This window comes from Heterodontus francisci, chromosome 33 (genome assembly GCF_036365525.1).
Source record: "Heterodontus francisci isolate sHetFra1 chromosome 33, sHetFra1.hap1, whole genome shotgun sequence".
NCBI lineage: Eukaryota > Metazoa > Chordata > Chondrichthyes > Heterodontiformes > Heterodontidae > Heterodontus > Heterodontus francisci.
This window is the reverse complement of record NC_090403.1, coordinates 45,588,799-45,611,838: the sequence shown is the minus strand read 5'-3', so window position 1 is coordinate 45,611,838 and position 23,040 is coordinate 45,588,799. Positions and strand designations below refer to the sequence as shown.

At 42.7% G+C, this 23,040-nt stretch overlaps 1 protein-coding gene and 1 pseudogene across 1 annotated transcript in view; one reads left to right on the top strand and one right to left on the bottom strand.

Moving 5' to 3' along the window:
- On the top strand, window positions 1-107 carry LOC137348270 (U2 spliceosomal RNA; annotated as a pseudogene).
- A 12,276-nt stretch (window positions 108-12,383) lies between these two features.
- The window catches only part of dnajc7 (DnaJ (Hsp40) homolog, subfamily C, member 7), a 39,984-nt gene continuing 29,327 nt past the window's right edge, over window positions 12,384-23,040 (bottom strand). The window contains exons 9-14 of the mRNA XM_068013444.1: window positions 22,480-22,571; window positions 19,729-19,802; window positions 19,103-19,249; window positions 16,487-16,639; window positions 15,598-15,660; window positions 12,384-14,226 (exon numbers count right to left, since the gene is read on the bottom strand). Of these exons, the coding sequence (XP_067869545.1) occupies window positions 14,189-14,226; window positions 15,598-15,660; window positions 16,487-16,639; window positions 19,103-19,249; window positions 19,729-19,802; window positions 22,480-22,571 (567 nt within the window). The 3' untranslated portion in view covers window positions 12,384-14,188. The remainder of the gene's footprint in view (window positions 14,227-15,597; window positions 15,661-16,486; window positions 16,640-19,102; window positions 19,250-19,728; window positions 19,803-22,479; window positions 22,572-23,040) is intronic.

The window sequence follows — 23,040 nt, the reverse complement described above, 5'->3', positions numbered from 1 at the left end:
ATCCACTCGGCCTTTTGGCTAAGATCAAGTGTAGTATCTGTTCTTATCAGTGCTTATTTGATTGAGAAGAGACCATGATCATTACCTTTTGATCCTGGGGAAGCTTTGAGTAAAATGGCGATAACCAATCTTCGAGCTTCGGGCCAGGGAGTGCGCAACACCGTTTGGGTGGTCATGAAGGACAAGGAAGGAGATGCACCGGTCGATCGCACCTTCTTCATCAAGAAAATTCTCTTCGATTGCTGCGGATTTCAAGCGACGGACGTCTTCTGCCTGCAGGATTTCCCCAGCAGTGGATACTTCGACGTGACGTTCCGGAACGTGGCGGGATGCATCAAGTTCCTGACGGCGTTCAAGGAGAAAGGGGACCGGGCGCCACTGTCGATCCTCACAGCGGAGCCGCTCTTCACGCTTCCGTCACAACGGGACCGGGTGGTGACGATTCACCTCTACAACCCCCATGTTCCTGTGGTGGATGTACTCACCTTTCTCGCCAGGTACGTCGAGCTGGCCGGCAGCAGCACTGATGTCAAGGACCCCTTTGGGATTTGGACCAGCAAGCGGCAGGTCAAGGTCACCTTGAAGGTCGATCCCAGTGGAGCCATTATCCACCCTCCTTCCAGCTTCACTATCGGGGGAAGTCGAGGCTTCTTGGTCTACGCTGGGCAGCCCAGAGTTTGCCGCACCTGTGGCAAATCTGGTCACATGGCAGCCAACTGCAGCACGGTTGTTTGCAAGAACTGCAAGGAGGAAGGCCATCAGACCAAGGACTGTAAGCAGACTAAGTGTTGCAACTTGTGCGGTGCGGCAGGCCATCTCTACAAAACCTGCCCCAAACGCTGCCTCAGTTATGCTCAGGCGGCAAGGTCCAAGGAAAGACCGGGAGAAGGTTCGGCGAAGGCGTCCGGTGTTCGAAAGGAGACCAGCAACCTTCTCCGCAGTGAGAAGCTTCAACCTGAGAAGGAGAAGAAAGGGGAGGCAGCTGAAACCAGCGACCCAGCACCTACCCTGCACCCGGAAACCCCTCCTCCACAGACAGAATCAATGGAGGAGGAGGCAGCAGATGGACAAACAGGTCAGTGGCAAGTGGTCCAGAGGAAAACCACAAAGAAAAAACATCCCAAAGCGGAACAGGCCACCACCCAAACCAGTGGCAAGAGGAGGCTATCTTCTGAATCAGACTGCAACAACTCCTCTTCACTGGACGGGGGAATGCTGGAACGACAGCCCCTTCAAAAGAGGCGGCAGAACTCCAAGGAGATGGAAGATAAAGCATCACAGCCCCTGGGCACTGGAAGCTGTGATGGGCCCGGCGTGCCCCAACCGCAAAGCGCCACATGTAACAATGTGGCCAACACGTCTCAGCTCCGGGACACCAGGAGCAAAGACACGTCTGGCACACCTCAGCTCCGGGAAGCCGGGAGCAAAGACACGTCTGGCACACCTCAGCTCCGGGAAGCCGGGAGCAGTGATGTTTTCGAGGAGGAACAGATGGAAGTAGCAGAGGATAACCCAATCCTTGCTGCCTACAAGACCCTCCCGATGTCACCCCAGTGGAACGACCCCTGCATGAAAATCCAGGAGGGGTTTCTGAGCCCAACTATTGTGAAACAGCTTGCTCACACGATGGGTATGCAGGAACATCCCGAAGGACTGGGACTAGCAAGGACAAATGGTATGGGAAGCAACAACTAACTTTTAAAAAATGGGTGTAAGAATTGCTTCCATTAATGTGCGTAGCATTAAATCTACTACGCGATGTGTTTCAACCTTGGATTACCTCGCCAAGGTCAAAGCCGACCTACTGTTTCTGCAGGAGTGTGGAATACCACACCTCAGCACCTACAGGCAGTGGTCGCGATGGTGGTCCCACGGGCCATCGATCTGGTCGGGGGGTAATGATTGCCGTTCCTCCGGCCTGGGTATTCTGCTGCGGGGAGGTAACTTCACCATCTCCGAAGTTAAGGAGGTGGTGGGCGGTCGCCTCCTCGTAGCAGACGTGATGTACAACAACGCTCCGCTCCGGTTGATCAACGTGTACGCCCTGGTACAACGCAGCAAGCGGCTGAACGTCTTCCAGCAGCTCCCACTGCTGCTGGCGACGTCCAGGCCGGTCATCCTAGGCGGTGACTTCAACTGCATCATCGATGCGGCTGGACGATCCGGCAGTGACGACAGCAAACTGGACGCTACGTCCAGATTCCTAATAGAAGCATTTAAAGATGCCAAACTGCACGACGTCTTCAGCAAACCTGCAGATGGAGCGCAGCGCAGATACACGTCAGACGGGTCTGCCCATTCCAGGATTGACTTCCTGTTTGTGTCCCCTCCCGTCACGATCGGATCCACCGACGTCAAGCCGGTGTTCTTCTCCGACCACTGCCTCTTACTGGCCGACTGTCACTTACAGGACGACCAGCGGGTTGGCAGAGGGACGTGGAAGCTCAATGCTACACTGCTGACCCCAGAGAATGTTGAGGAACTCAAAAGGGATTACAAAGGTTGGAGGACCGTGAAACCCCTCTTTGAGTCTCCAGTTCACTAGTGGGAAGCGATCAAGGAGAACATCAAGAGGTTCTTCATCCACAAAGGTGTTCAGAGGGCGAGAGAGAGACAGAGGGAAATGTCCCGACTCCAGAAAAGTATGCAAAATCTGCTCCGGCTGCAGTCGATGGGGGTCGAGGTCAAGGAGGACCTCCAAGAGGTGAAGAGCCAGCAGGCTCTTTGCCAAGGAGGCCTCCAAGATCATCTTCCGGTCCAGAGTCTGCTCCATCGAGCAGGACGAGACCTGCTCGCGTTACTTCTTCCAAAAGGTACACAGAGAGAGCTCTGTTATCAGCAGCCTGAAGGAATAAGATGGCTCGGTAACGTCTTCGCAGTCCGACATACTAAGGATCAGCAAATCCTTTTATGCTGGGCTGTATGACGCGAAGCCCACAGACAGCAAAGCCTCCCAGTCCTTCCTGTCATCTATCACAGAGGTTTAGTTTAGTTTAGTTTAGTTTAGAGATACAGCACTGAAACAGGCCCTTCGGCCCACTGAGTCTGTGCCGACCATCAACCACCCATTTATACTAATCCTACACTAATCCCATATTCCTACCACATCCCCACCTGTCCCTATATTTCCCTACCACCTACCTATACTAGGGGCAATTTATAATGGCTAATTTACCTACCAACCTGCAAGTCTTTTGGCTTGTGGGAGGAAACCGGAGCACCCGGAGGAAACCCACGCAGACACAGGGAGAACTTGCAAACTCCACACAGGCAGTACCCAGAATTGAACCCGGGTCGCTGGAGCTGTAAGGCTGCAGTGCTAACCACTGCGCCACTGTGCCGCCCTTAGATGACAGCAGGAGGGAGAGACTGGACAAGCCGCCAACTCTGGACGAGCTGACAAAGGCCGTCGAGTCCTTCGAGACGAGTAAAACTCCCGGAAGCGACGGCTTACCGGTCGAGTTGTACTCGGACCTGTGGGATTGGGTCGGCCCGGACCTGCTGGAAGTATACGAAAGTATGCTCCTGGCCGGCAGCATGTCAGAATCCATGAGGAAAGGCATCATCACCCTCATTTACAAGCGGAAGGGGGAGAGAGCAGAAATCAGAAATTGGCGGCCCATCTCACTGCTTAATGTTGACTACTAGATTCTGTCCAAAGTCATAGCCAGTCGAGTCAAGTCTGCTCTGGAGTTGGTGATTCACCCCGATCAGACCTGTACTGTACCCGGCAGGAAGATCTTTGATAGTCTTGCGCTACTCAGGGATACGATCGCCTACGTACGGGACAGGAGGGTGGACACCTGCCTCATCAGCCTGGACCAGGAGAAGGCTTTTGACAGGATATCGCACACCTACATGATGGACGTGCTTTCAAAATGGGGTTTAGGGAGGGAATCTGCAATTGGATCCAACTGCTCTACACAAACATCAGTAGCGCAGTCTCAATCAATGGGTGGGAATCGGAAAGTTTCCCGATCAAATCTGGAGTCAGACAGGGCTGTCCTCTCTCCCCGGTCTTGTTTGTTTGCTGTATTGAACCCTTTGCTGAGTCTATTAGGAAGGATGCGAGCATAAGAGGGGTGACAATCCCAGGCAGCGGAGGCACTCAGGTTAAAACCTCCCTGTACATGGACGACGTCGCCGTCTTCTGCTCGGATCCGCTGTCCGTGCTCAGACTGATGAGCATCTGCGACCAGTTCGAACTGGCCTCGGGAGCCAAAGTTAACCACGGCAAGAGCAAGGCCATGTTCTTTGGGAACTGGGCTGCCGATCCTTTGTCCCCTTCACCGTCAGGTCAGATTACCTGAAGGTGCTGGGGATATGGTTCGGAAGGGCCGGGGCGTGCACCAAAACCTGGGAGGAGCGAGTAGCCAAGGTACAACAAAAGTTGAGCATGTGGGGGCAGCGATCTCTCTCCATTGTGGGTAAGAACCTGGTCATCAGGTGCGAGGCGCTCACATTGTTGCTGTACGTGGCGCAGGTCTGGCCCATACCCCACTCCTGCGCTGTGGCAGTCACCCGAGCCATTTTCCGCTTCATCTGGGGGTCTAAAATGGACCGGGTCCGGAGGGACACGATGTTCAAATCTCTGGACAAGGGCGGGAAAAATGTACCCAATGTGGCCCTCATCCTGATGACTACCTTCGTGTGCGGCTGCATCAAGCTGTGTGTAGACCTCTAGTACGCAAACTCCAAGTGTCACTACGTGCTGAGGTTCTGTCTGTCCCCGGTGTTACGAAGGATGGGCCTGGTCACATTGCCGCGGAACGCTCCATACAGTTGGGCCGTGCCGTACCACCTATCCTTCGTGGAGCAGTTTCTGCGGGAAAACACCTTTGACCACCGGTCCATCAGGCAGTGGTCTGCACGGAATGTCCTCAAGGCCCTACGGGAAAAGGAGACGGTGGATCCTGTCGGATGGTTCCCCGAGCAGACCGTCAAAGTCATTTGGCGGAATGCCTCATCACCAGAACTCTCAAACAAGTACCAAGACGAAGCTTGGCTGGTGGTGAGAAGGGCCCTCCCCATCAGATCCTTCATGCACACCCGAAGTCTCGCCCCCTCCACACAATGCCCCCGCGGTGGCTGTGGTGGCGAAGAGACGGTTGCCCACCTCCTCCTGGAATGTGTGGAAAGAGATGCAGTGGTTTTTGTCGAAGTTCATCCCAAGCAGCTCTGTAACACAGGCGTCTGTGCTCTACGGGCTGTTCCCAGGGACGCACACCGAGACAAACATCAACTGCTGCTGGAGGACTATCAATTCGGTGAAAGACGCCCTTTGGTCTGCCCGAAACTTGCTGGTCTTCCAGCGCAAAGAGTTGTCCACCACCGAATGTTGCAGACTGGCACATTCCAAAGTCCAGGACTACGTGCTGAGGGACGCACTAAAGCTTGGGGCAGCCACAGCAAAGGCTCAATGGGGAAAGACCACAGTGTAAGGTCCCCCCGCCAAGCTGAACTAAGGGGCTGGATCCATGGGAAACCCCTCGAACTGTATCGGGAAAGTTTCTGTCTCCTGTATAATGTAAAAATGTATCTGGCAGGACAAATGTGAAATGGAAGGGTTGTGAGGCAACTCATAATTGTATAGAAGGAAAATGATCACCTTTGCACTGTTTGTATTTTTTGACTTGATGCTGTTTTAAATTGTTTGGGAATGTAATTTTTACAGATTTTTATGAATAAAGTATATTTTGGAAAAAAAAATATTCGATCCACTTGGACCATTTACGCTTTAGGTACCCGCGGAGCACTTCCTCCCAATCTGGACAGGCATCCATCATTTTGCTGTTTGTCCAGACACGGTGTGACTTTAAGGGAATCACTTAACCGTGCCCACCCAGGGACGCTAAAATGTTGACCCTCAAACTAGGAGGTCAACTGACGTGGCGGACAAAAGACACCTGCACGAGATACTTCGTATAAACACTTATATTGATACTTAAATCACTTATCTGCTGTTATTTCACTTGTTAAACTACTTGTTACTTGTTACAATAAATCACAAGACCCACGGCTTGGATTTAAATACTACCTGTTGCGAGTCGAGGTGATCAGTTTCCTTCTGATGAGTTCTCTTTACTGAATCCCGAACTGAGGATTCCCTTTCCGCGATGGTCCTGCAGGTCTTTTTCCTTTGGAGGCTCCTAGCCTCCCCTTTTTATCCAGTTGTTCCCAGCCTTGAGAATGTTCTTAGTCACGTACACCCATAATCTGGAGTCAATGTTAGTTGCAAAACAAAACAAAATACATCTGCTGGCCTTGTCCTTCTTATCCGTCCTTGTCTAACAACCTTCGCAACCTCTCACAGTCTCATTCGGAGCATATCTTATCACACCCTGCTTGTTCAGCAAGCTAGGTTCATTGAACTGCAATTGCAGCTGTTTCACAGTCCTTGTCCTAATGTAAGGCTGGCTGTTTTTCCCTTCATGCTCTACAGATGTTTAGCTGTTAGCCGTCCAGCTACATACCATTGACCAGAAACTGAACTGGAGTAGCCATATAAATACCATAGTTACAAGACCAGGTCAGAGGCGAGGAATCCTGTGGCGAGTAACTCACCTCCTGACTCCCCAAAGCCTGTCCACCATCAACAAGGCACAAGTCAGGACTGTGATGGAATACTCTCCACTTGCCTGGATGGGTGCAGCTCCAACAACGCTCAAGAAGCTCGACACCATCCAGGACAAAGCAGCCAGCTTGATTGGCACCCCATCTACAAACATTCACTCCCTCCACCACTGACGCGCAGTGGCAGCAGTGTGTACCATCTACAAGATGCACTGCAGTAACGCACCAAGGCTCTTCAGACAGCATCTTCCAAACCAGCGATCTGTACCAACTAGAAGGACAAGGGCAGCAAATGCATGGGAACACCACCACCTGCAAGTTCCCCTCCAAGTCACACACCATCCTGACTTGGAACTTTATTGCCATTCCTTCACTGTCGCTGGGTCAAAATCCTGGAACTCCCTTCCTAACAGCATTGTGGGTGTACCTACCCCACATGGACTGCAGCGTTCAAGAAGGCAGCTCACCACCAGCTTCTCAAGGGAAATATTAGGGCTGGGCCATAAATGTTGGCGTAGCCAGTGATGTCCACATCCCATGAATGAATTTTTAAAAACCTGTATAGGAAATTTGGTGGGGAGGTAGGGGAAGCAATTCCAGAGGCAACTTCCCTCCAGCTAAATACACACTTCATCCAAATTGGGGGTTTGGCAGTTTGTTTTAAGACCAAATGGTCACTTCCCTCTTCATTTTATAAGCTTATAATGTTCCATAACATTGTGTGAGCACAGACATCAAAGGTCAATATGGGTGATAGGACAGGAGACCTGAAAAGTAATGAACTGAAACAATACACCTGATAATCCTCTTGTATACACATCTGGTGAGGACAAATTAGGCTGAAATGGCTTATTTTGTCAAAAAAGTAACTGGGGCAGAGTGGTGATTCACGAGAGAAGAGAACCCAACTTTATACAAGTACCACACTGAAGAGCAGCACCGACAAATGTTCATCTGGGAAAAGGAAGGGCCAGTGATGGACTTCTGAGAAATAAAAAGTTTTTTTGGGCCGGCATGGACACAATGGACTCCTTCTGTGCTGTAATTTTTCTATGGTTTCAAATGCAATAATATGGCAAAGGATAAGGCGATTTTTCTCCATGGACTGAACGAAGCCTTTGGAGCCAAGTCTTATGCTAGCCAAAAGAATAATTATTGCTGCCCTCCAGAGGCCAGGGATCAAATCTGGGACATTCCCACCCCATGTGGGTCCATAGTATTGAGCAAGCAGACCAATGTATAGATTACAGCGTCTGGATGAAATGCAGTGCAGTGGCCTCAACTCTGATTCAATTTATTCTTGGTGTGAAATAGGGAAATCTGGAAATACACAGCACAGTAGCTTCTCTGTATCTGCCTTATTGAATCTTTTTATTATTTTAAAATCTCAATTGGGTCACCTATCAACTATCAAAATTCAAGGGAATACAAGATAGGTTTTTTTGTAACCTGTCCTAATTTATCCTGGTTTCGTTATGGCGAATCTGTACCCAGTTCCAAGGCTAATTTATCCTTTGCGAGGTAAGGTGCCCATAACTGAAGGCAATACTCCAGATGGAGAGTCTGAGAAAGACTCCATACAATAGAAACATAACTTCTTCCCCTTTGTATTCAAAAACTACCTTTGTCTAAAGGCCAACATCATTTGGCTTCTTAGATTACTTTTTATACCAGCCCACTAACTTTTAATGGTTTGGCGACCTGGAGCCCAAATCCCTTTTCTCCTTCATAGATCCTTTTGCCATTAAGAAAATAATTCAACTTCCCTTTATTGGATCCAAAGTGGAGAACTTCAGACTTCCCCACATAGAACTCCAGCTGCCAGTTTTGTCCATTCACTTAATTTGTCTATGTCCCTTTGTAACTTCCTGCATCCATCTACACAATTTACTGTGCCTCCTAGTGTTGCCTGAAGATTTGGATATGAAACTCTGTTCCTTTATCCAAATCATTAAGAAACATGATGAAAAGCTGAGGCCCCAGTGCAGTTCCCTGAGGAAACACATTACACTGGAATACATTCCCTTCACCCAACTCTGTCTTATGCCTCCCAGTTAGTTTCCAGCCAATGTCATAAGATTAACTCCAATTTCATGCACTTCCATTTAAAAAAAAATCTCTCATGTGGCACCTTATCAATGCTTCTGGATGCTGCCACATTAGGAGCTCCTCAAGACATCAATTAGTCAGGTATGACCTACCCAGCACAAATTTATATTGACTCTCATCTGTAGTTGCCTAGTTCCCTCCCTCCCTCCTTCCTTAAATAATGGAGTGAAATTTGCAATTTTCCAAGTATAATTCTTTGAATCTAGAGAGTTTTGGAGAATTTTGAATACATCAACAATTACTCCACCTATTTATTTTAATACCCTAGTACAAACCATCAGGTTTTGGAAATTTGTCTAACTTAAGTCCCACAACCATTTTCTTAATTTATATTAAATCCAATAAGTTCCTCTCCTTGACTGATGGACAGGTCCCCTTATGCCTTTTTCCTCTACAGTGAAGAGATACAGAAGTATTCATTTAACAAGTCTACTATTTCCTTATTATCCACTATAATGCCTGCTCCTGCCATGAGAGTGCACATGTATGAATATCAGAAAAGGACAGGATCAAGCTTAGGGTATGGGTACATGACTTAGCACCACTTGTTGCTGAGGCTGCCACATTGGGCCAGTCATTAGGCCGCATAGTCACCTGAGTCAATGCTGGCAGTGCAGGGGGTGAGAAAAAAGGTCTGATGTACTGAAATCCTCCATTAATTGAGCAAACCGGTTTTTCTTATTTTTATTTAACATTCACTTTGTACATGAATATTGTACAGAGTGTACATATTGTACAGCAGTAAAACATTGAGAAATGATACAATCAGAACAAAGTATGTGCAGCTTAATGTACATCACAAGGCTTACCAGAGAAATACATTACACAAAATAGGAAACATACTGAAAACCCTTCATGAGGGGCAGTTAGAGTCTACCATCAGGACACCTTAAGCATAAAATAACTACTTGGAATTAGAATTAAGTTTTAAAACTGTATGAACGTTTGAATATCTATATTCAAGGAGTGCTATATTGGGGGAAACCATCAGTGGGAAGAGTTATGGAGCCAAGTACAGGAAATAGAAATTAACAGTACTGTAAAGGTGTCACTGACCTTGGCCTTTAAACAGTTTAATGGTGAGGCTGGTTTAACACACATACTTTCAGGCTCAGTAACTCCTCTGGGCCAGCTCCCCAAAAGTTCAACCAAAATAAAGTGTGAAGAAAAAAAAAATCTACAGAATGATGCATTAATGCTAATAACTCAGTGTTGATTTTTGTTTTAAGAAAGGGAATTACTTCCCTCTATTTGTTTTAAAAAACAGCAAACAGCATTTTGACAGTCTGTTGTATTTGGCAATTTTCAGTGTGAAAACAGGCACAAAACTAAAAATAATCAACTCCACCCATCAACAATTAGACTTCAGTTTGTAAATTGAGCAGTGTCCAAAGTAATACAAATGTCTCCTTTCCCCTCTGCCTCTTCCCCCTCCCCCCCCACCCCCACCCACTACGACTGGCCTTGTAGTACTAGAAAAATTGCAAATGATTTTCAAAGCCAAAGAACACAAACGTTTTGCAAATACACATTAGCACGTTTGAAAAGCTTGGTTAATATTTGGGGTATAGATTATTTCTCTAAACAATTCTGAGGCACCTCCACCTCAAAGGTTTACCTATCACTTATATTTACCTATCTTTTCAGATTCTCAGCATATCATTTTATCTGAACCCAGTGTTTCCTTCAAACTCATCCGCCAGTTACTGAAGTGAACATATACGTATTGCTGAGTTTATAGGAGCGCTTAACTAAAATATCCTTGAAGGAAGGTGGGGAAATAGATCAAGTTTCTTGTTATCACTTTTAATTTATCTGTAGATTCTCACTATGAAACTGAAGTGGGAGCCTTTGAATTTCCTCAACCTTTTAGACATCAGTGTTACACTGAGCCACTTAACGTCCTCGATTTCATTTTTCATCTTTACCAAGTTAATTACTCTTAAGTAGTGCCGCAATTTAGACACTATCAGCTTCAGCTCCCAGGAAAATGGAAGATACAGAAATGTCCAGGAATGAGACACATCATCCAATGGTTCCAGTTGGAAGTGCAAATAAGTCAACATCAGGCAAGGACAGGATTGAGCATGGCTGTTAACAGCCTGAACTGTCAACAGACACTTGTTAGTCTTGATGAATGACTGTTGGGATGAACTGTATTCTTGCATGAATAGAAACTTGAACTTTTTGGCTTGCATGGGTTGGGGAGGGGATGTGGAAAGAAAAATCTGGGAGGAGTGGGCAGAATAAATTTTTTTCATCTTACACAAAAGTATACTTTTACTGGACAGACAGGAAATATGCAGCAGGGTTTTTAAACTGCATTTTTGAAAAATGACCAGTGTCACAGTTTTAATGAATACTTTGCTTTAACATAATGACCTTAATATCAGACCAAGGGGGCTTATTAATCCTCTTTCCCTTGTACGTCTGTTTAGAAACGAGGTCCTGATGGTTCAGTGGATAAATGGCCACGTAGTGTACTTAATAGTTCTATTCCAAGGATTCTTAAACATGTTTTAAAAAATCCAAACTACAACTGGTGCAACACAAAGATTCATTAATATTTTCTCTCAAGCCATTTCCTTTCGAATTGTCTCCACAAACAAATCAATGTGAAGAAAAGGAATGCTTTGGTTTACAGATAGGAGGTGAAACCCTTATTCGTGCCTCACCAGCCAGTTTAAATGTATTTCACTGAAGTACATCTTTAATCATATTCAAAAGTAGTAGTCTGCATCATTAACAAAAAATAGGCTACAAATGCCAATTTTGTAATGTCGATATTTGCTCCCGTATTTGTTTTTATTCAAAGTTACACATTAATGCAACAAGGGCTAATCCTGTCCAGTGAATATTTTCTGCCCATTTATCACAACTTCTGCACCCCCAATGTTGCTTTCATTAAGTTACTATAGCATGGGTTACTAGGTTCAAAGTTATACACCAAATGCAACCACCTCTGCCCCCAACGCACCATTCCCCCCCCCCCCCCCCCCCACCCACCCCACCCCAAAAAAAGCAACACATGAGAAACTTAAGCCAAGCTCAGCCAATCTGCTTTCTAGGGCTGGGATGAATATCTTCAAGATCTTAAGTGCTCATATTTAAAAATGTTCCTTTAATGTCATTGCAAGTCTTTAAGAAACATGCATCTCTGAATATTAAAACATACTCATTTTAAAAAAACGTGAGCGGTATCTTAAAATTAAAACGAGTTGAACAGGTAACTTACCAGTTTGTCATTCCAGACATTTGAATCAAAAGTTTGTAAAATGTTTTCACCAGTATGCTAGTCAATTATAATAGAAAGGTTTTACTGCAATGACTGGTATTTAATGCAGAATGCTGCAAGTAATACACAATCCTGTAATAAGTTTTATCAGTTTTAAATAAAGTTTTTAATGAATATAGACATGCCATTTCCACTCGTAAATTTAAACTAAATGAAGGTGGCCAACCCAACTCCAAAACAAATCGGACTAATTGTTTTTTTGCTAAAGAGGTGCCATTTGTAAATAAAAGCAATTTTGAAGAGGAAGCAACATGCAATTTATTAATACACTAAGACTAAGTTTATGAAACATTTAAAAGGCTCATTCCCACAGAAGTCAGCACTTTATGGAATTAAGCTACAACGGTGAATTGGATGAAATGTCACAGAACTCCACTAAAATGAGGTAAAGAACTTATTGATTTAAAAAAAAAAATTAAACCTGATGCAGGAGAATCTGGAGAGGTGAATGCCCAATGGACAGCAGTAAAGAGATGCAAGGTTTGTTAACTTGATGCTTCACGGACATGACTTACTGGCTGACAGGGAGACTTGATGAATAAGTGCCCCTTCATTTCTGCACACTGTACTCCAAATGACCAGGTTTTAACAAAAGGTGCTCATGTTTTATGAATTATTCCACATTTACTGAAGTGCTCATTAAAAATGAAAAAGGCTTAGTTTAAATACATGTTTTTTTCCTCAAGACATGTAAACATTTTCCTTCCAAATATTTTCAAATGTTCATGGAGGTAGAGTATTTAATCTGAAGCTGTTTCCCCTCCTTCCTATTCACATATCACCAAAATACTCTTGCACACCAGAAAACATCTCAATTAAATGCATTAAACACACAAAAGATGCTATGGCTCATAAATACAAATGTACAATTTTAAATTTATTGTCCTCTCTTAATCCCATCCTCATTAGATCTCCTTGCCTCAGATGCTATTCATGCTTGAAGCCTCGGACCCTTTGTAAGCAGCAACCAGAAACTGCTTAATCTGTGGCAACGTGCTTCACATATAGTGCCTCTCCCAGTCTGTCAGATATTTAAGATCCTGCCTCCTATGATGTAGTAATTTGAACAACCAGCTGAGGCTCTTCCCTAGTACTGCATACTTGTTTACCAAATGGCACCTCTGCTCAGAAAAACTTGTGGATGGCATCAAACTCCTGACTCTGTGATAAGGATGAGTTAGCATCACAGATTCCTGATCACCCGAGTGGGAAGACCTGGAAGATCTTGGCAACGAATCACATCAAAAATGCAATTTTTTTTTTTGGCCAAGTGAACATAATGTTCATGGGTTGCTGTAACTAGTGTTCAGTTACAATGAGGGGTTCCATGTTTCCTTTCGTGGTAATTTTACTTTTGCACTTGTAGCTCACTATGTGTAGACATACACTAAGCACATGCAGGTAGATCAGTTCAATTATAAATACAGATGATTTCCTTTAAATGTTAATGGAGCGCTTCAAGGCTTCCAGAAGTTGAGCTGTTTTTGCTCAGACGACCTTTATGAAATGCAATTGTATTGGTTCAGAGATTTCTTAAATTGATGAAGCTTAAAATGATGGCAAGGTTACTACAAGTCCAGTTATAAAGCTAAGCTGCAATAAAACATGCCTTTAACAGAACCGCTTTCTCTCTTTTCCCCATACCTATCGGCAGCGAGTTGAAGCTAGCACCTGTAACCGTCAGTAGCAAATGTTCTTCCCACTAGCAAGGTTGATTACTAGGAAGGACATGAAAATTGGACTATGCCGAGGGGCTGGCGAAGTGAGCCACTCTAGCAGTCATTTAAAAATTGGTCATTCTGCTGAAGAGAAGCACAGAAAAATCCACTGCTTCAAGTAAGAGTTCTATTTTTGTTTGAACAAAAAACTGATTTCCTGTGCTAGAGGAAATACTCTCATCCGCATTAAAGCTCAAAGGCCTTTATTTACATAACCGAAGATCATTAGCGTGAGGGACTGCATACTTCAAAATGAGGTAATCCTTTTTATTTTTAATTAATATGATTATAAAAACAAAGCATTAATAGGTCAGCTTCACATTCTGTGACGACGGCTTCTTTTTCAACAAAACATAGAATTACATGAATACAAGAGGTATTCAACTGAAACATGAAATATTTTCCTCTAAATAGATTAAACACAGGGAAACGAGGGTATTTTTTTTATTTTTGCTTGAGTTACACCCAGTGACATTGAACAAAAGGTTGTGCATTAGCCAAACTGGAAGAAAAAATTCCCAGGACCAGAAGCTGAAAAGAGAAAGGAAAAGATCTATTAACATTGACATCCAATCTTAAACACCTACAGATATACTGTTTGAACGGCAATTTCCATTTGGTTACAGCTAGATCAATGTATTTGAAGTGAATTTTTCCTCCGATAAAAAGGGCCCTCCGCGTGCAAGTTAGATTGCAAAGTGGTGCAATGGATAGCACACCAGAACTCTAATAAGTAACTCACCATTGGCATGAATAAATTTATTATTGGAAGGTTGTTTGAGCAAATCGGACATCTGACCATGGTGAGTAAATCGGATATTACTGGCAGGCTGTGTTAAGTAACTCAGACACTACTAGAAGGCTTTGGGTTGAAGGCTCACCATAGTCAGAACTTATCCATCCTCAGCTGAAACAATGGACCAAAGTCCTGTCCGCCTCTAACGGGAAGGCAATAAGGGATGGAATTCTGGGAGAATCAAATCAAACAAACTGAAAGGTCGTCTTCATCTATTGAAGAATACTTGCTCCTATTCTTCCTGGAAAGTGTTGACTCATAGCGGGTTACAGTTCTACGGATACCTCAACTAAATGGCAAATTTTGCATGTGAGCTGAGAGTGTGAATGCTATGAAGCTATTTATTCATGGTGGGCATCACCAATCCAATTCCAATTCTTAATTCCATACAGGAGCACTTTCCAGCACGGAAGGAGGCCATTCAGCCACTGGCTGACAAGTAGTCATCTCGCCTAATCCTTCTTTCCAGCTCTTGGTCCATAGCCGTGTAGGTTCTGGCACTTCAAGTATATCCAAGTACTTTTTAAATGTTAGGAGGGTTTCTGCCTCTACCACCCTTGCAGGCAGTGAGTTCCAGATCCCCACCACCCTCTGGGTGAAAACATTTTCACTCGAATCCCCTCGAAACCTTCTATCTCTTACCCTAAATCTATGTCCTCTGGTTGTGGACCCCTCGACCAAGGGGAATAGGGTCTTTCTATCCACTCTATCTACACTTCAATTAGGTCTCCCCTCAGCCTCCTCTGTTCCAAAGAAAACAACCCTAGCCTATCCAATCTTTCCTCATAACTAAAATTCTCCAGTCCAGGCAACAGCCTTGTAAATCTCCTCCGTACCTTCTCTAGTGCACATCACATCTTTCCTGTAGTGCAGTGATCAGAACTACATGCAGTACTCCAGCTGTGGCCTAACCAGTATTTTATACAGTTCCAGCACAATCTCCCAGCTCTATTATTCTATGTCTCAGCTAATAAAGGTCAGCATCCTGAATGCACTGGAAGCCTTGCCTCTACCCACTGGTGGGAAAACTCTTACAATGTTATGTTCCTTTTAAATTAAAAGCTCGCAATTATGCATTTTGTATCTATCAAATGCTCCAAACCCACCTTCGAAACTGAAGCCACCCGGGCTACCGAAAAACGCCTTGAAAATATTATTAGCATCGAAATCTGTAACAAACAAAATACATATTAACAAGAATCACAAACAGCATTTTGTAGATAAAGCAAAACTAAACTTCCTATTTTGCATGTTTTTTCTTTTTCCGGTTTTCTCCTGAAATAACTTGCTGGATCAGGGTTCCTGATCCAGGTGTTGATGGTGTTCAGGTAGCCTACATATACAAAGATTTCCAGCAGGAGTTACTGGATAACAACTGGGGGCTGCAAGGCTAGCTTATCTTCCTAATTCCAGACCAATAATGTTGAATTCTCAGCTGAAATGATCTGACAGCACAGACAAGGTGCTTCTGGCTCAACACCAGTGCATTTATCATGAGTTAATTGGAGAAAATCACACACTACTTCTGTTCAATGATTCCACATATTCATCCAAGGTCAATGCAAATATGTTAGATTCGAATAACCCAAAAATTTTCTTTTCTCTGTTACACCACACTTGAACACCAAACAAAGAGCTTTACTGTAATCATGGCTGCTGCACAGCGACAGTCAACCTGGGACTGTCAATTGGGTGAATGCAAGTTGTTTTGCACCAGTTCTGATGTAAGCCTGCAATGCAATGCTTTAGTCTAGATAAAGCTGTAGGCCACTGCAAACAGTACCGCAAGAACAAACGGCCTCATTCTCTGATTGAAAGATCCCGACCAATGCCTTTCCCCTAAAAGTCATTAGCTTATGAGTAATTTTGAATGGGTACCAGATTCTGTATTAGAAATCTGCAGAATGACAACCTGCGCAGGATGGTATGTTTAATAAAGCTGTATGGAAATGTTGCTGGTTAAAGCATTGAATGTCAGCAGAGAGGAGCACTTACCACCAGAGTTCATGCCATCATCATCCAAATCTTGACCACTATCGTAACGTGCTTTCTTTTTTGGATCTGACAGAATACTAAAAGCTTCTCCCACTTCTTTAAATTTCTTTTCTTCTTCTTTCTGTACTTCTGGACTGGCGCTACTATGTCGATCTGTGCGCGGAGGTACAGGCCAGTTAGAGTGAAGTGTGTTTCTCTTTGCAATTTTAATTTTGATTTCTCAAATGTGCAACCTTCATATATATTCTCAGGTCACTGTACATTTAGGTGTATATTCACAAATATATTTCATGGAAGTGTACATTTACATGTATAAGTTATGATGCCATGGATATTTTGATTGCACTGTGCTGGCAAGAGGATTACATTGATACTTCCAGGTGTTTTACTATTATACCTGAGATTAGTTAAGTCTAGGAATGGGAGGGGTATTGAGGGGTGGACCTATTTGCTAGTTAACAATTCTGCTTATCCTGTTATCCTTCATGAGGAGTGAGTAACAATGAAGTTTTGATGCAAAATAAAATACCACTGTTTGTACACTTAGAAAGCAGCATTTTGAATAAACAAGAGAGCACAGAGACTACACAAGCACTTTGTAAATTCAATATGATAAAAGGCTCACAGCAAAAAAAAAAAATCAGCGTTGAACAGATAATTCTCCCAAGGGTGGAAAATTCCAGATTAGCAGCCTCAAAACCTGCAGGTTTTGGCAATCTGTTTCTTAAACAGATTTATTGCTGTATTTTTTGCCACTAGATGGTGCTTTAATATTGACAGAGCTTGCAGAATGGCACAAACTCAGTCCCTGAATTACACTGGGATTCTTGTAAAACAGAGGAAGTGATCAACGCAAGAAATGAATGAAGAAAAGCTCACTTTGCACATTGCACCAGGGACCTAAATAAGCAAGATATACAGGCTTTTTTTTTGTTCCCCTACCTTGTAAGTGAAACAGATATTTCTTCTACTGCTTGGTGAACCTAATTCAATATGAATGTACCAGGGAATTTTCCAAATACTACACTAGGTGGCAGCCTACTCCAGAGTCAACCCCTCCAACATGCAAACTAGTATCAGGCCCTGAGACAATTTGGCCAAAATACTTCCTACAGCAGCATGGTCAGCTCTTTCAAAATATGATAGCTGGCACTGAAGGGCTTTTTGCTTTCCATTCATATAAGTGATTTGTCTTTAGGCACAAGAGGAATAATACTGAAGCCTGCAGATGATACCAAATGAGGCAAACTGGGACTGAATGCAAGAGACACATACAAGTTAGCAGAGTGGGCCGTTAAATGGCAGATCCAGTTCATTTGCAGAGAAATGCAAAGTAATATACTTTGGGGAAAAAAGGTAGTGAAATGAAATAGAACTTAAATGGTACAATTCTTAGAGTGCAAGACGAGAGGAATCTAGGGACAGATGGAAATGCAGATACAAAAGGCCATAAAAAGGATGAAAGATTTGGTTACATATTTGCACATGACATCGGTTAAACTGGGGAGTATCATGTGCTGTTCTGAACACTCCATTATTGAAAAGACATTACAGGCAAGGAAAAGGTACAGCAAAAAAATGATGCCAGTAACAAGGGACTAAAACTCTGAAGGGCTCAAACAATTGGGCTCTCTATTAAAATGGAGAAGGCTAAGCGACAATGTAAAATAGGGGAAAAGGGCAGGGAAATAGCATTAGAATAGACAGGGTCAGGTGTAAAGCAATATAACAAAAGGTTTATAAAAGAAGAACAGTTGTAAGATTGTTCCGACTGGTTGGTAAATCAGCAACAAGGGGGCTAAACTCAGGTTAATCTCTATGCGAGAGAAGGAGCAAGTTAGATGAAATGCTTTCACAAAGAGGATTATTAGGACATGAACTATACAACTTTATTACAATTGATTACTGAAAACTATAATATTGAATGGAAGTGGCTAGAAATTTGAAAAGGAAGAATGTAAAATAGGGGAAATAGGCTGGGAAATAACATTACAACAGATAGTGTCAGTTGTAAAGCGAACACTGGGCTGAATAACCCTCAATCCAAAAATAGTTTGATTCAGTGATGAATGATTTTCGGTTCTTTCTTATTGCTTCTCACACCAGGAAGTATCCTAGGACATGCAATGTATTGAGGAGTTATTAATGTTTAAATATGCAAAAAAAATGGGATAACAAACTCTGAATCACGTAAGTCACTTTTGCAGTGCTTTAAAGTTTGGTAATGGAATTCTATTAAAAAAAAACATAAAATATAGAGCAGGAGTAGGCCATTCAGCTCATTAAACCCTTTCACTTCAGCAGGTATTGGAAAAAGCCTCAGTTTTTTGACTCCCAATAAAGCACAGTTGCTTTCCTTTTAAAGAGTACAAACGCACAGGCAAAACAAGGCAAGTCCAAAATGTAGAATCACAAAGGAAAACATCCTAAAGTGTCTCTAAATTATAAATAAATGTAGCTGCACTCGCTTATTTTTTGCTTAAAAGCAAATTCCGAGGCAGAATATCCTTTTCAGCTGCAGCAAAATTAATTTCAGCCGCACTGGTGCTCAGACCCAACTTTGGAAAGTGGTGAGCCAGCAAACTCCTGTATCAGGATAACAGAAACCTGTCATACCTGGATGATGCATCAGTGCCCGTTTCCTGTAGGCTTTCTTAATTTCATCTTCTGAAGCACTTTTGTCAACCCCAAGAATTTTGTAATAATCTTTTCGCTTGCTCTTCTTCAGCTCCAGTTGTGCATTCTTAAGAAGCTGTTTGTGCTCTTAACAACAAAAAACATAAAAATAAAGACCTAAATGTTATGGGATGTGCTCCACTGAGGGAAGTAATAATAACTAGGCATGTTTCATTTTAAACAAATTCAAACACATTCCTTATGTTTTCAGTTCAGGGGCTCCTTCATTTACAGATGGTTTTCCCGTCTCCAATTTCCCTCATGTTCTGGTCTTTTTTGTGTGGGCCATTCTCATATCTTTTCACTCTCATCTATTTTCACATTCATTTTGTCTCTTTTTTCAAAATCTTTCCATTGCATCAGAGTTTTTTTTCATTCAGCAGTTTACAGGTCATTCGGAAATTTGAACAGCCTAAGCCAGAGAAACTGCGGCAGTTTGGTTATGGAATTTAATTTTTAAAACTTAGAGCGAGAGATGAATATTTTGAGACATTTTGTTTAGTGTTGAATCTTTAAATCAACATGGCCTTTACAGAAACATCCACTGAAAGGTCTTAATATTTCACCTTTTGTTTTTTCTGTCTGGTATATCTTCTCGTAATCTCTTACAGCCTCTTCATATTGTTCTGTATCCATGTAACTATAGGATATAAAAATAAATAAGTAAAAATTTAACCTAAGTAATCCTGCCACATAACAGAGTGCATTCAGATTCCCGGTATTTACAAAGAGAGGTCCTGAAGAGTCCAATCGTCACTTTCACATCAGCCAATTTCAGCTACATTAATGTGAACTCGGTACAGTCGGTAGGTGGTACTTCTGTCTCAAGTCAGGAGGCTGTGGTTTTAAGCCCTACTTCAGGATCTGAACATATAATCTGAGCTGACATTTCAGTGCACTATCAAGGAAATGAGACAACGTTAAAGTTGATATCCCTCAATGAGCTGTCTGCTTGATCAGGTGGATATAAAAGATCCCAACACAAAACTAGAAGAGGAGGGCGGTGTCCTGCCAGCATTCATTTGCTGTTCATGGACCTCGATATGCACAAAATTAGCTGCCACATTTACTTACATAGCAACAGTGATTGCACCGTAATTAATTGGATGTAAAATGATTGTAAAGTTCTGAGGACATGGTAATGCACTATATAAAACAAGTTCTTTCTTTCTTCTTTCAGTGTTACCTTCAGTTTGTTAAGCAATTGGCACGGCATCTCACAGAAAATGGTCTACATACTAAAATGATTACATCAAATGGGCTAGGACATTGTGTGCTTTTCAAATTAAATAAGCATTTGTACTTGCTGATATCAAAAGGAGTTAATTCCCATGAAGATTAAAACAAGATACAAACTAGATCATAGCTATAGGTTTACTTCAGTATGATATAGTTCAGGATTAGAGAAAAAAATGAAATTTCTTTTTGGAGGCAGAAGGCATAGCTGGGGTACTAAATGAGCACTTTGCTTTTGTCTTCAAAAAATAGAATGCTGATGTCACAGTAAAGGAGGAGGAGCTAGAGAAATTGGATAGGAGAGAAATACAAGAGGTACTTAAACAGCTGGCAGTGCTCAAAGTAGAAGAGACACCTGGTCCAGATGGGATGCATCCTAGATTGCTACGGGAAGTAAGGGTGGAACTAACAAAGGCTTCGGCCACAATCTTTCAATTGTCCTTAGATATTGGAGCAATTCCAGAGAGCTGGAGGGGTGCAAATGTTATACCCTTGTTGAAAAAAAGGGATAGGGTTAAACCAGGTAACTCTGGGCCAGTCAGCTCATCAGTGGTGGGAAAGCTTCTAGAGACCATAACCCAGGTCAAAATTGTCATTTGGAAAAACATGGGTTAATAAATAACAGCTAACATAGATTTGTTGAAGGCAAATCATGTCTGGACAAACTTGATTAGCTTCTTGAATTAAATAATGGAAGGTGGTTGATGAAGGTAGTGCATTTGGTGTATATCAACTTTGAGAATGTGTTTGATAAAAAGTTACTTAGCAAAATTGAAGCCCGAGGGATTAAAGGGGCAGGTCCCGTGTGGGTACAAAATCAGCTAATAGACAAAAAGCGGAGAGAAGCAGTGAATTGTTGTTCATCCGACTGGAGGAAGTGCAGAGTGATATTCTGTCACAAGTTCAGTATTGGAACCACTGCTCTTTTTGATATACATTAATGAACTGGACCTGGGTATGGGGAATAATTTCAAAGGTTGCAGATGACACAAAGCTTGGAAATGTGGTAAACAGTGAGGAGGACAGTAGCAGACTTCAGGAGGATATAGACAGTTTGAAATTGGTAGACATATGGTAAATGAAATTTAATCCAGAGAAGTGTGAAGTGCCGCATTTTGGAGGAAAATAAAGGCAATATAAAGTAAATGATATAATTTTAAAGGGGAGGGAGGTGTTTGCAGGAACAGAGACCTGGAGTTCCACATACACAAATCTTTGAAAGTGGCAGGACAAGTTGAAAAGGCTGCCAAGGAAGCATATGGGATTTTTACCTTAATTAATAGAGGCAGAGTACAAAAGCAAGCAAGTTATAGCAAACCTTTATAAACCACTGGTTAGGCCTCAGCTAGAGTATTGTGTCCAATTCTGGGCACCACACTGTAGAAAAGACGTTGAAGGCCTTGGAGAAAATGCAGAGGAGATTCATCAGAATAGTACCAGGGATGAGGAAATTCAGTTAGGTGCAGAGACTAGAGACTAAGATTGTTCGCCTTAGGTTAAGGGGAGATTTCACAAACTTATTCAAAATTATGAGGTGTTTTAATAGAGTAGATATGATGACACCATTTCTACTGGGGGGAAGGATTGGTAACCAGAGGCCACAAATTTAAGACAATTCACAAAAAATGTAGGGTGGGGGGGAAAAAATTAGATTTTTTTTCCCCACAATGAGTTATGATCAGGAATGCACGACCTGCAAAGTTGGTGGAAGCAGATTCAAATAGTAACTTTCAAAAGGGAACTGGATATATACTTGAAAAGGAGAAATTTGCAGGGCAATGGGAAAACAGCAAGGGACTGAAACTAATTGGATAGCTCTTTCAAAGAGCCGACACACACACGATGGGCTGAATGTCCTCCTTTTGTGTTGTATGATTCCATGATTGTCAATCTCTTTCAGTAAAAAAAAAACTTGTCATATTGGGACTGTCTGTCACACTAGTTAAGATAATGTTCTTTTAAGTCCAAAACCATCACAGTCTGTAGAAGCCTGTATGCAAAAAGTCTCAATCCAATTCTGGTGGATGTATTAATTCAAAACAAAATGTACATTCAGAAACGCTGAAATTCAACCCACTCACCACTGTGCCCGCCTCATGTAAGCCTTGATATATGTGTCATCAAGTTTTATTGCATTTGTGCAGTCTTCTATTGCTTGTTGCATCTTATTGAGCTGTAAAATATTTGCCAAACAACCAGAACTTAATTCATTAATCCGGTTCAATAATTTCACAACAGGATTTTTTAAATTAAAAATATTTTATTTCTGACATTTCTCCAAGTCATAATGTGATATTGGAGTGGGCACAGCCACACTGTTGCATTTCTGAATGTTTAAAATAAGCACACAGGCTTTCTTCAAATATTCTCAAATCAGAAAGCCATTTTTAAATGCATTTGGTGCATTTAATAATTGGAACTTCTTTAATGTGTAGAAAACAGAGGATACTCTTTAAATATGTGTAACCATTTCTCCCTAATTATAGATATACCTTCATAAAAACTATAAAGCCAATGTGAAAGCATCCCAGGAGACTCTCAAGTGCAACACGGTTTTCAAATTTAGAGAGAATATTATTGATAGTATTCATTTATTACCCAAATTGAATCTTTTCTTCATTAATCTTCTCCCATCATCTCCT